The sequence below is a fragment of the Silurus aristotelis genome (assembly GCF_946808225.1).
Source record: "Silurus aristotelis genome assembly, chromosome: 3".
Classification (NCBI taxonomy): Eukaryota; Metazoa; Chordata; class Actinopteri; order Siluriformes; family Siluridae; genus Silurus; species Silurus aristotelis.
In genome coordinates, this window is record NC_139576.1 from 18,474,271 (window position 1) to 18,490,291 (window position 16,021).

Genomic DNA, 16,021 nt, shown 5'->3' on the forward strand with positions numbered 1-16,021 from the left:
TCCTCACACCTCCCCAAATCATGGCTGTAGGGGAAGGCAAAAAATGCACTAAAGCCCAGTTCTCCTGGGAAATGGTTTCAATCCAACTCTCAGCTGAGAAGAATAAAGTGCTTGCCGAAAATGAATAAATGATACTAATGTCCTGAGGCTCAATAAAGCTGCACATGAGATATACAAGTTCAAAGGGGTAATTGTGAATATCTTTTTATATAATGGAGGCATTTTGCACATATAGCAGTACATACAAACAAAACTGAAAGATCCAAATAAGTCATAATACTAAAAGGTGTTAGATTTTTGCCATCTTTTGCTGAAACAACAGTGAATCAGGTTGTAAAGCAATATTATTACATTTTTCAGGGTAAAAAAAAAAAATGCACTTGACTGGTAAAACACATCTGGACCATATAGCATAAGCTTGTATCATGTAGCTTGTGTAGATCATGCTCTTAGTTTCAGGTATTCTGGATACTAATCAAATTTTCGCTGATTACTACTACACTACAAAATGTTGCAGAACATGTAAATGCTACAGTTAATTCTTTGAGTAGATAAAAAGAAAACACGACACATTTATAATGTACCTTGCAGAACAGAGATCTGGTTTATTACCACCCAACTCTATCCACCACAGACAATACAGAGCAGATTTACAGGTAGCATTATTTTCTCTTATACAGCAGCTGTTTATCACACTTCCACACACTCTCACACTTCCAAACAGTTCACAATGTCAATTTTTTATTTATTTTTTTTTAGGTGTGTAGACTGGCCCCATCCCAAAGATTTCTGTGTTCTAGTTTTTACAATACAAGATTGAACATACTCACCTTTTATGGTTTTAAAAAGACAGAAAATGGTTTTTGTACCACATTGTATCATTGAGGAGTTGAAAAGGTTCCTTTTGACCCCCCCACACATGACAGATGAAGGCCCATCAAAGGTTGCTGAGCACAAAGAAGATGCTATATTTGCCAGGTGAAAACACAGCAGCATGTATCACTGTATAAAAATGTACAGTTGCTTTATTGACATACATTCCATGTTTACAGCTGCAAGAATAGGAGGCACACCCAGTATTGCACTTCATTAAAATTTCTGGCTCAAAACAAAACCCAGAATATTAAACAAAACTGAAGTGTAGAGTAGCAACATCTAAATACACCTATTTTGGATATTATCATTATATACAAGATTAGATAAATCGTACACTATTTTCCTGCCATCATAACATTCTTGACTGTCCATGTATATAATCTGAACTGAAGTCTTTTCTGCTAAGCCATAGTGCACTCAACAGAGGAGAATACTGTACAGGATTAGGAAAAGAGTCAGATTCCATATTGGTACACTTCAGTGATCAGGTGGTGAGCAACGTTTAAGGGAGCCGAGGGTTACAACGGCTGCATGCAGACACGTCACGAGTTTTTTTTTTTTCCTCATTAGTTTTACTTTTTCTGGGTTCTTCAGGCTCTGTTGAGAAAGAGACAGAACCTAGATGCACAGTGCTGCACCACTGCTTCCTCAGATCCAGACATTCCTCTCAGAGTGGGCTGAAGCAGGATTCTGCAGTTGCAGGTAAAACAGGGACTTGGACAGTAACTTAATGGGACCCAGAAGTTTAGAAGGTATGAGCATTTCTGCACACACCACAGCCCAGTGCAAACTCCTCTCCAGTTGGAGGATGCACAACATGTAGGGGGCACTCACTCCCCTCGAGCTGTTTACCCTTGGGACCTGCCAAAGACACAGATGTTTCATGACTCAAAAGGTAATAAAATGAATTGGTGAACATTTTAGTAGGAATTTAAATTTACCAGCAGGACAATGAGGCAGCTCTTCTTTAGGGATACTGGTCATTCTCTGAAAGTCATCATGACAAGCATTGCAGAAGTGTGTGGTCCCGAAACAGAAAAACACAGCGACAGAACAGCAGTAACGGCATTTGTACTCAAGAAAGTCTGTTCCATGTTTGGAGCACATCTGCAAAAGTGAAAAGAAAATTAAGAAATATGTTTCTTTCACAGCTGCTATTTGCCCTCCCTGAAAAAAAAAAAATGCATGGGTGTGGCCAGTGTAATGTAATTCAGTTTTCCAAAAAATTTGGTTAATCACATTCATTTAAGAGCGTTAGACAGCTTTATTCCTTTAATAAATGACATCATTTATAAACGGCATTTGGAATTTACTCTGGTTATCTTTCTGTAATATTAAAATGACCTAGATCTGAATCATTCAAGTGTAACAAATATGAAAAATAAAAAAATATTTTTTACTGCACTGTACACACACTATACAATAAATATACACAAATCAGGCATAACATAATGAGCCATAAAGTGAAGAACACCTGATTATCTATTCATCATAGCACATATTAGTAGGTGAGATGTAAGCATGTGAACATTTTGTCCTGAAATTGTGTTAGAAGCAGGAAAAATGGATTTGAAGGAGTTTGACCAGAGCCAAATTGTGATGGCTGGATGACTGGGTCAGAGCATCTCCAAAACTGCAGCTCTTGTGGGCTGTTCCCAAACTGCAGTAGTCAGTATCTATCAAAAGTTGTCCAAGGAACAGTGGTGAACCAGTGACAGGATCATGAGTGGCCGAGGCTGACTGATGCATGTGTGGAGTGAAGGCTGGCTCATGTGGTCTGATCTAACAGATGAGCTCCTGTAGCTCAAATTACTGAAGAAGTTAATGCTGTTAATGCTCGACAGGTCAGGACTGTTTTGCCAGCAAAAGGAAGACCAACACAATTATAGCCAGGTGGTCACAATGTTCTGCCTGATCAGTCACCATAAATTTAGGCATGCCCTCTGTGTGTGTGTGTAAATATATAATTATATGAAAATTTTCACAACACATTATTCTTTTTTTTTACTTGCCTGTGCCCTGGACACATCTGAGCATGCACCACAGATAAGCTCACTGGGGTCATAGTCATCCCCCTGTCCTGCCTCTGCATCACAGCGGGCTTCCCCCCCAAAATAAGCCTGCAAAAAAAAATTATAATAATAATTATTCATTAAAATCTCAAAATCAACAGGTCACATTTTGAGCCAATCATGTTGGTTTTCCACACTGAAAAATAACTTGAACAGATGCCATTCTGATATTTAATTTATTTTCAGCACACCTGGCCTTACCAAAATACAACAATCCGTTTTGCGTCATCTCACACCTGTTTTGGCTCACAAAATTATACTGCTTTCTAATACGAAAAATAAGGTATATAATAAGATACTTCATTATACTTTTCTCAACGTCTGCAAACTGCATTTTGTTAGCGAGTTAAATATCCGTTCGTTAACTACAATGAAACATCAAAAGAAAGATTTTCAATAAAACATTCCCTTTATAGTGTAAACAACAAAGGAAATCTTGTGAAGCCAACCTTTTTGCACTTGTAGCAAACATAGTAAGCATATCTATTCATAGCGAATGCAGCAGGGTCGTTGTAAAAGCGCGCCCCGGGCATGGTGATAGCCTCGCTCTTGTGCAGCCCTTCATATTCCAGTCTCATTAAAGCTTTTCTTCTCACGTCTTCATAGAGCTCTTTAATTGGATCCAGCAGATCTTTGATCACAGAATGGTTAATTTTGTTCTGAGAAAAGAAAACAAGCCATGACATCAATCATACGTGTTGCGAATGAATAATTTAGAGAATTCGCTCTTCATGCGGTCCATGGCACTCAGCTTGATTTGATTACATACCTTACAGATTGGACAGGACATAAAGCCAAAAGTTATCCTGGGCCCCAGCCAGCGGTTTTCTAGGACTCTGCGTGTACACTGAAGATGGAACACATGGCTGCAATCCAGCTGAGAAGAAGAAAGAGAAGAAGAGACAGGTGATGCCTAGTGTCTACTTTTTAATGCAGAGACTGAACTAAGTGCTTGTCCTGTAAATACCTGGATGGCAGGAGCTGCAGACAGAGCCTCAGTGAAACAGATCATGCACATGTCATCAGCGTCCTGTTTCAGACAGCCAGTGCTCTTGTCACAGCCATGCAGGCAGGGCAAACACAGTTCCTCGTTCTTAACTCCACCACAAGGGTGACCACACACATGAGTCTTACTGCAAGCCAGCTTTGCATACTCCTACACATACAAACAGAGAAGAATGGTGGTCATGCATTTGACAGAAACATTAGCACACCAAAGTGAATTCATTATATTGTGAGAGAGTGCTGGGATTCTTACCTGACAGTCTGGGTCTGAGCACACGCTCCCCACTGCAGACAACTCAGTGCCATTCCTGGTGCCACAGAAGCGGCAGGCATCTGAACTGCTTGAAGAAGGTTTACCTAAAAGATAACGTTTTCAGTAATGGCCACAAGAATGGACCAAAGAGAAATTTTGATTGCCATGTAACAAGAGGTTACCTGTGTGCTCTCTGAACTCCACCATAGCCTTCATGGTCTTCGAGTCAGCCAGTGCCATAAGCCAGAAGAGTTTGGTTCTTCCACAGCCTTCATGAAGGTCAACCTTAATGGCTTCCTCTTCTTCCTTGAACACCTGCAAACAAGTCAAGCATTGTCTCAAAAGTGCCAAGTGCCATGGAAGCAATTACGAAGCACAACTGCAATAAAATATGAACAAATATCTAATACAACTGTAAATACTTGAATGATTAAGAGACAACATTGCTTCATGTTTCTAGTTTATTAAGTATCTACACATAAATTGTGTAGAAAACTTACCCTAATTTTGTGGCAAAAAACAAGTGACTAACTTCACAATTTACTTGTTTTTTTTAGTTGTTTTTCCTGTGATGTATATATAATAAATTTCCCTTGAAGAAAAAACATACTTCTAAATCTATGAAAGTATGATATTGAGCATTTAAAACATTAGATTCAAATATAAGGAAATGATAAAAAAACCCCAACAATTTAAACAAAAAAACAATTATGGCCAGTGGGGAAACATCTGGATTTTCCAGGAAGAAAGTTACATTGTATTCAAACAGTGATATTATGCACTCAGTGTTTAACACATGCCCAGTGTAACTATTTAGGTAACAAGATAATGTTTATATAATTTAGCCTTTGGATAATGTTCACTTGCTGGCAAAAAGTTTCTTTACAACAATACCAGTTTGTATCTTGCATTTGACTCTACTTTATTACATGCGTCTGCAATTTAAAAATACAAAAGTGGCTTTCAGAGTATAATTTCTGTGATAGTGTCATTTTCCTATTAAATCCCAAGTGCTTTACTGTTGGCCTAATACACATAAAAGTTGTATTTTTGAAAACAGGTTCTTTGGGAATAGTGTTTAGTTCTAAACCATTGGTGAAACATTTACTAATACATTATTTATTAAAAATAAAAAAATTTTTGAATGTGAGATATAATCGGTCTATAATTCAAATTTGTCATTTTCTAATCTCTGTAATAGAGAAGTCAAGACTCTGTAGGTTATAAACAAATATAACGATGTATTGTCAGAAATGTCATCTCAGAATACACGACTTATCAGACTGAATGTACTCACCAGCATTATTTTTGCTTGTCAAATCGGGATTTTGCTGCTTACTTTTTGCCTTTGAGACTCAGAGCAATGCATTTCTAGCCAAACTTGTTATGACTAATATGAAGAATAAACTAGCAATACTAGCAATAAACGCAACACTAATTTAGCAGTTAACCTGACTGCAGGTGTATTTGACCTTTTCTCAAAATGTTGCAGGATTTAAAATGAAGATGATCCACATTCTTTTACTTAATTAAATTAAGAAGAGGACTATAAAAAAAAAAAAAAAAAGACTGATTAATCAGTTGTCTTCTGCATGAAATCCTATACAATTGGTCTTAATTAGAAAAAAAATTGTAGATTTAAAGCTTCTTATTTTTCTCCTTAGTTTATGTAAACGATAGTCTACCTGTCTCTGGTGAGAGCGGGTACGGCGATGCAGATGAAGGAACCGATCACAGTCAGTGCACAGGTTTCCACACACATTACAAAGGATGATAGCTGCAGTCTCACCATCGTCATGGTTGTCACACATAGGCTGTGGGGGGAAAAAAGGAAATTAGAAACTTTATTAGTAAGAAGGATGTGTTTTTTTTCTTTTCTTTAAATCTTCATTGCATCTAAGCAGGTTGGTTAAAAAAAACCAAAAAAAAAACCGATATGCTTTACCATCTGTTTCTGCTGGCCATCTTTGCCCATCCAACGACCTGAGGAGAGCCGGTCCACATGGTCTTGATCCAGCACACACAGAGAGGCAAGAGCCAGCCAAAGCTGTGCCGAAACAATGTACCAAGAATATTTGATATTTACTGCTTTGCTCTATTATATACAATAAGCACGTAGTAGTACAATAGTAACCTATTGTTTTGGAAATGTTTTCCAGAGAGCTTCTTTAAGCTCAAGCATGATGACTCAGTGACCTGGTTTGTGATGTAGTGACTTAGATTACCTGTTTTCGCTGAATAATGAAAGGCTTAGTCATACCCGTGTGGTTGCAATGCAGCGCACTGGTGAGCGGTGCTCCTCCTCCATCTTAGTGAGAGCTATAATGGTCTCAGCAATGGCGTTCTTAGTTACTCTGGACCAAGCATCTGAGAGGTGACCCTAGGGAGGATAAGGTGCAATTAATCAGCACACAGAAACCAATACACAGACTGGAATTGAGACAAAACTATTTTACGGAGTTCTTACAGCAGCCATGTCTTTAACCAGTTTAATGATGATTTCAGAAATCTGAGGTGGCGTTGAACCCTTCATCCACCAGTGACTCTCACCACGCCGGATGTAGCTACTCGCAAACAGAAAGGAAAAAGTACATGTAACTTACTAATGCATGAATCATGCATGCATGAATTATTTTTTTTATTTAAATTTGTTTAGGTTTACCATATCAAGCTCACCTTGAGTTAAAAATCATGGGCAACGTAACCGTTGTGACTCCTTTGGCTGCTGCCATGCCTGCTATGCCTGCAATGGTGGTGCCCTTGGCCTTGAGCTGTACTGTAAGGGCTTTAGCAATGCATCCTAGGAACATGTCCAGAATCCCCAGCTTGTTCCAGTCACCCTTCTCTGTTGAGTGGATGATGTCACTTATATCTGCTGGTGGCAAAGACTTCACACCGATTACACTGGCCAAGCGTACAGGAGTCACCTCAGGAAGGACACGTCTGAGCAGTGAAGTCACCTGGGTGATCAGAGGCAACGATTAGTCAGGAGGCAAGCCAAACTGTACTTCAAAGATTTAATGGAAAAACACAAAAGCATATACTACACACTGTTACATGCTCACACACACACACCTGTCTTTGGACACGTGGTGAGGCAGTATGGAGTAGGGAGAACAGATCCTGTAGCAGGGTGAGTTGCTGGGCCAAGTACTGTCTGCCTACATTGGAGCCACTCAAGGCTAGGACCATCGAGAGCAATTCAAAACAGTAGGCATCTGAGGATGCGTCATCGTCGCTGGGCTGCGAATTGGCATTTTCCTTACTAGAAATAGCATGCTCCCATTCCTCACGAACACGTGTAGCCTCCATGCGTATCGCCTGCACAATGTGTGCACATACCTAGGGGCAACGGAAAATGGAGGGGGGGGGGGGAGAGAAAGAGAGAGAGAGAGAGAGAGAGAGAGAGAGAGAGAGAGAGAGAGAGAGAGAAAAAAGTTGAATAAAGACAATTTCACAAAAGATGCCATTGTGGAATGTATCTAACACCAACCAACCAAATGTACCAGTGTGATGCGTTACAAACATGAGGCATTTATTTCATAAGATTGCTCTCTGGGTTTGTAAAATATAATGCAGAAATCCATTTCGCCTATATATTTAAGCATGCATTACCACTGTATTCAATAAAAAAATTTTGATTAGTCCAACCAGAATTTATTCTTGTGCTAAGCTGCAGGAAGACTTTATACAAATATTGGGGTGATTGGTTTTCTAACAAAAAAAAAATAGTCAATATCCTGTTTGTGTACCTTGAGTACACCGTATAGAAAATTGTATACATCTGGAAAGCAAAAATAAGCAGTCTAAAAATGAAGCAGTGAACAACATACAACAACATAACATACCTGTTTCTGCAAATTGGTGAGCTTGCTCCTACTGAATATGATCCCAACCATGTGCTCCTTTAAATCAGCATCAGATGGAGCCTATGGGTGGAATTGGAAATCGTTAACAAACGCAATCTTTGTGTTTCATTAACTAAATCTTAAATGCCTATGCCTACTGTGTATGATCATGGCAAACTTTGATGCTTACCTTGTCTTCACCCTCTGGAGATGACAGCAGGTTCTTCTCTTCCTGCTCTGGAGTAGGCTCTGCATCCCCACAAATGAGCTTTCCAAACACCTACACATCATCATCATCCATGGTATTAAATCATGGCTCCATTTTAAAGTGCAGATTGTTTTGACCCATTCAAGTAGCCACACAATATTATCTCAACACAATCTCACTAACCTGTGAGGTGATGAGACGGAATACACGCAGAGTTTCTGCTTCACAGTTCTTCTGCTGAGCCACACTAGCTGAGATTTGACCTGCTATCTTGATGGTCTCACCATCCTTCCAGCCAAGCACCTTAACCTGCCTCACCCTCAGTGTGTTCTCTGGACCCTTCATCTCAATCTTGATCACATGATGGTCCCCACCAGGTAGCTCGCTGGTCACCCAGCCCATGTGCCTTGAGTCCAGGTCAATCTGGCAGAACAAAGATAACATTAATTAAAAAAAAAAAAAACAACTTTAAATCAAACATCAATCTGACAGTCATATGAAGCTCTGCTGTCAGTAACAATACGAGGCAATTGCCATGGTTAACTTTTCAGTCACGGTATTAGATATATAGTCCATGACCTTGGAGGAAGTCATTTAAAAGATTTCTGTTAGGATTTTTGCACAAATACTACCAAGGTTTCTAAAGTGCAGGACAATTTCAGATTTACCTGTTTGATTCTGCAGAGGTCTTCCACTGCCCTTCCACAGAGAACTGTAATTGACGTGACTTTGTTCTAAAATATATGAAATAATATATACATTTTAACTGAAAAAGGAATTATCTATATATAATAACTATCAATGCTATACAGTCCCAACTTACTCCAATGTCACGGGAGTTGTCCACATGCACGGAAACATAAGTAGCATTGATCCCTTTCACACAGCTGAGAGTGATGCTCTTTGTCTTGTTCTTGTCTTCATCCCCTGATTCCCAGAATGTCTCTGTAGAACCATCTGTCAGGCTGCCGATCATGGCTGGTCGGCTGGATGTTTTTATATCCATCACACTGGTCAAGTCCTTCAAACAGGTTACCACACACAGCTCCTGCATCAAGGGAAATAGGTTACTAAATGTAAACAGTGTTAGATTTATTATTGGATTATTATCAGATTTATCATTGTGTTGACAATGTAAAAATTTCTTATAATATATAATACAGAGAAAATCCTGACGGTATTACGTTGGGTATGACAATAAATACACTTCTACAGAAATGCCTAAAGCAGAACTTGAAGAATTTCAAGAGCCCGAATGCGCATGAATATTACTGAAAACAATAAAAAGTGTTTTATTACTACCTGACTGATGGCTTCATATCCAGACTGCACGCTGATGTTAAAGCTCTCTTCGCTGTCTCCATCATCCGACTTGGACAGAATGTTGTTGATGTGATGAAACACATTACTCTGGTGCAGAAACTGGTGGTCTGACTGTTTAAATTTAAGACTCCAGCACCTACATGAAGTTTCAGAATTTTAGACACGGATAACAGATCGCTGCCTGTGTAACAGTATATTGCGGTGACTCATTTACCTGAGAGCCATTTGTTGAAGGGAACTTCCCCCAGGTAGAGACATCATCAGGTCAGAGATAGTCTGGAGAAGTCTGTGGAAGGTGTGGGGGAGAGGGTGAGCTGCCTCTCCGGCGATGACAATGTCAGAGAGAGGATGTTCACACACGCCCAAATCTTTCTCCTGCTGTGAAACAAAACAGGTGGCATTCATACAGTAGTCAAATTTTACTCTCAACTGGAAAAACCAAAGTGCAAGTGAATTGAATGGAGGTAAGAAAATTTGTGCGGTGCAGCCTGACCTCCACAGTGTCTTTATTGGCTTTGCTTTCATCCTCTTCCTCCTCCTCAGGCTCACATGGAGATGGAGTTAAAGAAGCCACAAAATGCCAGAGGATATCATGTAAAGAGGTGGTTTGAATCACGTTGCATAGCAGCCAGTTGAATGCCTAATGAGGAAACACTTTGATATGAATTCTATTCCATATACTGTTAATGTTACATCATCTGTTAAAAACATAATAAAATCATGCCAGATCATAATTCATCTTTGGGCTTGAATTTTAGAAAAAAAAGTGAAATAAAATTGCAGAAAAAAAAATTACTCTTACTATAAGAGTGAGTGCTATATTAAAACCACTTAGATGTTTGACCTTATTAAATATGAAAAAAGATCTGATATGATTTATCTTGATTTAGAAGCCTGCTATTTTAACAGGAGAATGCAGACTTTCTTTATCCACCGTATATTTTAGCTACATATCCAACTAATTATGGCTAACCTCCATAGCAAACACTCTGCAAGCTGATTTGCGCAGAGCATGCCTCATGGCCACCTCAAGACCTTCTAAATCATGGTGCTGTATGACAAAGGCCAGGACAGGCCACTGGAAATTCCTTTCCCCTTTGCTTAGGGAGCCATGTGCTGAGATCAGCCGTGATAGCTCGGGAGAGGGGTGTCTCAGGAGAGAGGAGCCCACTTCTATGAAAAAACAAAACTACATGTAACATCTTTCGCATCAAGATTGAATTTAGAATTGATTGAAAGACAGAATGCAGAGATCTGTAAATGTATGCAAACAAAAAAGGTAAATATAGATTATATCTAGAACTCTAGAAAACTTTAACAAAACACCTAATGACATTGGAATAAACAGTAAGAGTACCTGCATCCCCGCTGTGTACCCTCCGCCTGGGCACTGCCTTCACTCGGGCTGGAGAAGACGAATGTTGTTTATCATACTCAGAAGCGACCACGGAGTAAGAGCGTTGGAATACGGTCCGTTTGGCTGTGTCACTGTCTGTGATGGGGCTTGTCTCCAGGCTACCAAAATATCACATCCATGATTTAAACATCTTTCCTCTCTGCTAACAGCTCTGCTAATATACTGGCAGAATTTTAGATAAGCAGTAGTGAAAAAGAAAGGTGTCGTTACCTAGGCGGCATGGACTTCATGTTACTTTCCGGTTCCTCAAAGACATTAGGACAAGCATCAGGCGTGACAGAGATATAAGGAGCTGGGACTGATGTCGATCTCAGGTAGCGCATCTCATCCTGGAACAGGTTTTCATCCTGATAGCCTCCATAATTCTCTGTGTGTTGACTGAAACAGAGGCATGTTAGATGTTATAATACATGTGTGGAGCGACTTTGACATTATCAAAGTTGTTTTTAAGTATATTAAATGTAAAAGGCACAGAAAGAAAAAAAAATCCGAATCTATTTGATTTACCGAGCCAGGGTCTGTAGATACAGGCAGCCAATTTTATTTGGCAGCTCTTCAGAAACTCCCTCCTTCAGGCTAGGTAGGTGTGTGTGGAAAAGTTTCGGTGGGTGATGGCATAGCAGGTTTGGCTCGGCAGCACTGCTCAGGGATAACAGGAACAGGGCATTGGCACGGATCACCTGGTGTGCCTCCATAGTGGGAAGTGCTCGAGGAGTTTTCACTTGCAAAGGCTTCTTCCTGGACTGCTTCACCTGATTTATACAAAAAAACACACACCAAGGTAATTGTTTTATTGATAGCAATTAAAAACAAGAAAACAAATGAGTATATGAGAAAGAAAACAGACTGCAAAAAAATGAAGTTCAACCTTCTCTCTAGCTGCAGTTTGTTTCTCTCTCAGGTACTTCTCTCTACAGCGGTCACAAACCAGATACCAGGTGCTCCCTCCTATGCCGCCATCTCCACAATTCCCTGCCCATCCCCCACAGAAGTGGCCGATGCTATTATAGCCTTGTCCTCCAGCATAACGCCCACAGCCTAAAGAAAATAGGACTAAATTACATCTCCAACACTACACTAAATTACATCTCCATTTAATTTTTTAAACAGCTGCGCATTAAACAGAGCTGAAAAAAAATTTACAATAAAATATCATCCATGTACCTGGGTGGGCTTGCCTCATGTGGTATGTAACAGGGTAGGGATGAGATTCTCCACATAGTTCACAGATTGTGTCTTTTTCCGGACCTCCCATGGCCAGCTGTGCCATTTCCCCAAAAAGGTTCCCTCTTGGGCGAACCTCTGCCTTTTCCTTCTTTTTCTTCTCCTTCTTGGCCTTCTTGCCGTCTTTCTCACTCTCTTTCTTTTTAAGGATAGCACTAGAACCAGGGCTGGGGAAGATCATGTTCTGTGTGGCAGCTTTGATAGTTGCCATAGAGATGTCCTCCCAAAAAGCTACAAGGTGTTGGAGAGTGAGGGGCAGGAGAGATTTTGACCTCAATGTGGAGTGGCTTGTTACTTCATAAGAGGCCTGCTCACCTTTTCCATCTTCACATTTCTCAGGTAAGGGTGGCTCTTTAAGCATGGAGAGAACCTTGTTTTTATTGATGCTGCCCATCTTGGAGATATCAGGGCCATGAGGTGAGATGTTAAACATGTTAAGTGCAGAGGAGATCTCAAGTGAATGACGGTTTTTCAGCTTGCTTTCTTTTTCATCAAGGCTCTGCTGGCAGCTGAGCGAGTTGCGAATGGGAGCATGCTCTTTGGTCAGTTCAGGGTTAAACTTCAGGAAGGAGGAGCAGGCCATAGCATCATGAACAATGCCCTCATGCCACAGGAATGCTGCAAAAACAGCACGAGCACATTCTGCCACAGAAGGTGACATGGCCTGCTTGGCAGGCTCAGCTTGGCGGACATTCTCACCCTTAAAGAGAGGCCCCGACTTGTCCTTTTTGGGCCGCACATGCCTGCTTGAAGTCTTGCGGCTGACTTTCGGTGAGGAGCGGCTTTCCAATTCCTCCTTGACCGGAGCCTTTCCAATGCTGAAATGGACTTTGGACGAGCCCTCTTCGGCATTAAGCAATTCGGCATTTTCATCATTGGCTTCATCGCTGGACAGCAGGGCACTAGAAGAGCATACTTCTACTACTTCACTGTGAAGGTTCTCCTGGACAACATGAGGAGATGGGGAACCATTTTCAAAATTGTTGCTCCCCACTTTAGCCTCTTTCAGCAGATGTTTCTGTTTGGGAGAAGTTGATCTGCCTCTCAGTGGCTCTGTCAGAGGTATTTTTTTCTTTCTCAAGACATCAGGGTCCAGGGTATAGGAGTCAGATTTGGATCTCTCACGAGGAGGATCTAGATGAGCCTTTGAGGAGGGACAGACTTTTATTGGCAGGTTCTTATCTTGTGGAGAGGAGGAGCGTGGGGAACTGCTGCTGGAGGGACTTGATCTCCCTGAGATGACGGTCTTTTGTTTGGGTGAGGAAGATCGTGAACCTGTATTTGGAGACTCAGACCGGAGACCTGAGCTTTTCCCATCAGCTTTTAGGGCCTGTAGGGTGTTGTGGTTTGGTGAATGAGAACGGCTGTGAGAGTCGGAGCGTAATTTGCCTGTGTCTGATTTGAGGATAAGAGCCTCGCTGGCAGACAGGCTGTCAATGGTCTTGATTTTGCCCTGATCAGGGGTGCGGTTAGAGCGGCTGTCAGCTTTGATTGTGCGACCTTCTTGGTGATGCTTGCTTGCTGGAGACATTGATCGAGCTGTCACGTTTCCTCTCTCACCTAAATGTCATAACAAATTAACAATTAATCAATTCATGAGCCTCTCACAAAAAGTTCAAGAGTTCTAAAATTAAACTGTATAGAAACAGGAAAAAAATACATTACATACTAATACAATGCCTGAAAATTAAAAGTGATAAAGAAAAGCAGAAATGGAGAAGGGTAAATTATACATGTTATGATGCACAAAAAACATGACAAAGAAACCACTGAAACCGTAGACTTCCAGTTTGCACAGCCAGATTTCATTGTGCCAAGTTCTGTAGTCAATCTAAAGCAACCTACGTACTACATGTTCCAATCCATACCAACACGGAAACTACATCTAGTTCATCAAGCAGTGGATGAGACGAAGCCCGTCTCAGTGGTAAGTCTCCGGGTGCTCCTAGAAGGAGGCATGCATTACCCACCCTTTTGTCTGAGAGCAAGAGATGAGAGAGCTGTGCCAGGCCCAGCCACACTGCTTTTGTGCACACGCTCACTTGAAGCAAGGCTGCGTGATGAAGCATCTACAGCGGAAAACAGTTGCAAGGAGAGTAAGCAACAAGATTTGAACCAAAGAAAACAATCAAAGGAAGGAAAGATGGATCGGGGAGTGAAATGAGAAAGTGTGTATATGTGTGTGTGTGTGAGAGAGAGAGAGAGAGAGAGAGAGAGAGAGAGAGAGAGAGAGAAATGTCAGAAAAAAGCAGGAAAAGAAAAAAGAGGCATGTACTTAGGGAGAGAAAGAATATAGCCACTGGAGAGAAAAAGTAAAAAGCAGCAACTAATGAAAGGTCTGGAATCTGATCCCTAGACTACACAAACACTAGCTTTGCAAAGAGCTCTGGATGACTGCAAACACACATTCACATGGCAGATAAATAAATAATAAAAGAAATTCACTCTGGCACTATTCAATAGTGGCATATTTCTTTAAACTAAATCAGAGTATTTTAGTGCAGTTTTGCCCTTTCAAATTTGACTTTAGGATATTTTGTGAATAAGGAAAATAAATGATATGAACCAAATAAATAGATAAAATAAAATGAAATATTACATATAGATGAGGTGAGAAAGACTGCATATAGGGAGCAAAAAAATAAAAGTGTTTGGGCATGAATTGCTAGAGTTAAAATGGTTATTTTACAAGAAGCAAAAAAAAAAAAGAAAAGAAAAAAAAGATGCTTTTTGGAATACACAGCAAGTGAGTATGATGGAAAAGAAGCAAAGAAGCAAGGAGCCTAAGCTTGAGAGGAACACAGACATTTTAGGAAAAACAGAAATATTTTAATGACAAAAAATAAAAAAATAAAGCCCTGTGCATCTGTGCAAGCAAGCACCACCACTGTCAAACAGAGGGCCAGACTTACTTAGAAGCTGTGGTTGTGGCTGAGGCTGCTGGGAAAGGGACTGTCCAAATACAAAAGGGCTGTGGACAAGGGAAGAGGGAGGTTTGGCGGCTTGCTCAAATATGGAGGGAGCTGGGAGGAAAGGCCCAGACTGAATGGAATTCAGTATGGCACTCAGGCGGTCACCTGTAACGTGGAAGACAATGGGAATACTATAGCTTTTTACGACTGGAAGCATAGAAAATGCAAAGACCAATGCCCCACAAAGGCACATTTACTGGCAGTACAAAAGGGGTGTCAGTGGATTAGATGAATCACGGGGGGGAACAGGTAGAAGCTCTGGGGACAGTAAGTCAGGTATTATTTTTTTTTTTTTTTAAATGTGCACCTAAGTTGGTTAAGGTATTGTGTATTGAGCCATAGGTAAGGTGCTGGCTTTGGCAACATTGCCTTGGCTGTTCTTTCATCACTCCCAGCTTAAGCACAAACCATTGTTGATTTACACTGGTTGGTTTCATTATGGTTGGAAGATTTTAAGGAGCACTTATAAAGAGTGTTACCACAGACATTGCCTAGATTATATTTGGCTGACACAAATCTCTTCATGAAGTGTAACTACGAATGTGCATAAGGTAGTGATGAAGGGTCCATAAAACACCATGCCGCTCAGCAAAGGTGTATGGATGTATTACTCAGCAGCAGTGAATGAAGAAAGCACAGCAGGATTCAGGCTTTAAGCCAAGTCCTCAAAAGTGGGACACATTTTGGTGGGTCCAGATGCACTAAGTGTGCAGCACATAGAATCTTTTCCATGCATACAAGAACAACATTTTTTGTCACTGATCTTGGCCATGACACACAATAAACATGTAAGCATGCAGAAAGAAAAGATAAGGCAATGAAT

General features: G+C 40.6%; 1 protein-coding gene across 40 annotated transcripts in view; it reads right to left on the reverse strand.

Moving 5' to 3' along the window:
* Positions 1-572: 572 nt before the first annotated feature.
* Positions 573-16,021, reverse strand: part of mycbp2 (MYC binding protein 2) — a 60,119-nt gene continuing 44,670 nt past the window's right edge. For 16 of the 40 annotated variants that reach the window (XM_083536350.1, XM_083536340.1, XM_083536368.1 and 13 more), the window contains 30 exons: positions 15,139-15,303; positions 14,197-14,295; positions 12,167-13,786; positions 11,871-12,040; positions 11,510-11,754; positions 11,213-11,380; positions 10,943-11,100; positions 10,559-10,758; positions 10,079-10,225; positions 9,800-9,963; positions 9,565-9,721; positions 9,086-9,310; positions 8,931-8,996; positions 8,446-8,685; positions 8,245-8,334; positions 8,055-8,135; positions 7,282-7,548; positions 6,883-7,166; positions 6,674-6,770; positions 6,467-6,586; positions 6,152-6,253; positions 5,892-6,020; positions 4,389-4,521; positions 4,207-4,310; positions 3,916-4,104; positions 3,718-3,825; positions 3,398-3,607; positions 2,889-2,996; positions 1,818-1,983; positions 573-1,737 (listed from right to left, as the gene is read on the reverse strand). In XM_083536350.1, coding sequence (XP_083392476.1) covers positions 1,622-1,737; positions 1,818-1,983; positions 2,889-2,996; positions 3,398-3,607; positions 3,718-3,825; positions 3,916-4,104; positions 4,207-4,310; positions 4,389-4,521; positions 5,892-6,020; positions 6,152-6,253; positions 6,467-6,586; positions 6,674-6,770; positions 6,883-7,166; positions 7,282-7,548; positions 8,055-8,135; positions 8,245-8,334; positions 8,446-8,685; positions 8,931-8,996; positions 9,086-9,310; positions 9,565-9,721; positions 9,800-9,963; positions 10,079-10,225; positions 10,559-10,758; positions 10,943-11,100; positions 11,213-11,380; positions 11,510-11,754; positions 11,871-12,040; positions 12,167-13,786; positions 14,197-14,295; positions 15,139-15,303 — 6,128 coding nt within the window. In that variant the 3' untranslated portion in view covers positions 573-1,621. The remainder of the gene's footprint in view (positions 1,738-1,817; positions 1,984-2,888; positions 2,997-3,397; positions 3,608-3,717; positions 3,826-3,915; positions 4,105-4,206; positions 4,311-4,388; positions 4,522-5,891; positions 6,021-6,151; positions 6,254-6,466; positions 6,587-6,673; positions 6,771-6,882; positions 7,167-7,281; positions 7,549-8,054; positions 8,136-8,244; positions 8,335-8,445; positions 8,686-8,930; positions 8,997-9,085; positions 9,311-9,564; positions 9,722-9,799; positions 9,964-10,078; positions 10,226-10,558; positions 10,759-10,942; positions 11,101-11,212; positions 11,381-11,509; positions 11,755-11,870; positions 12,041-12,166; positions 13,787-14,196; positions 14,296-15,138; positions 15,304-16,021) is intronic. The other 24 variants (XM_083536361.1, XM_083536348.1, XM_083536356.1 and 21 more) reach the window with 7 other exon arrangements.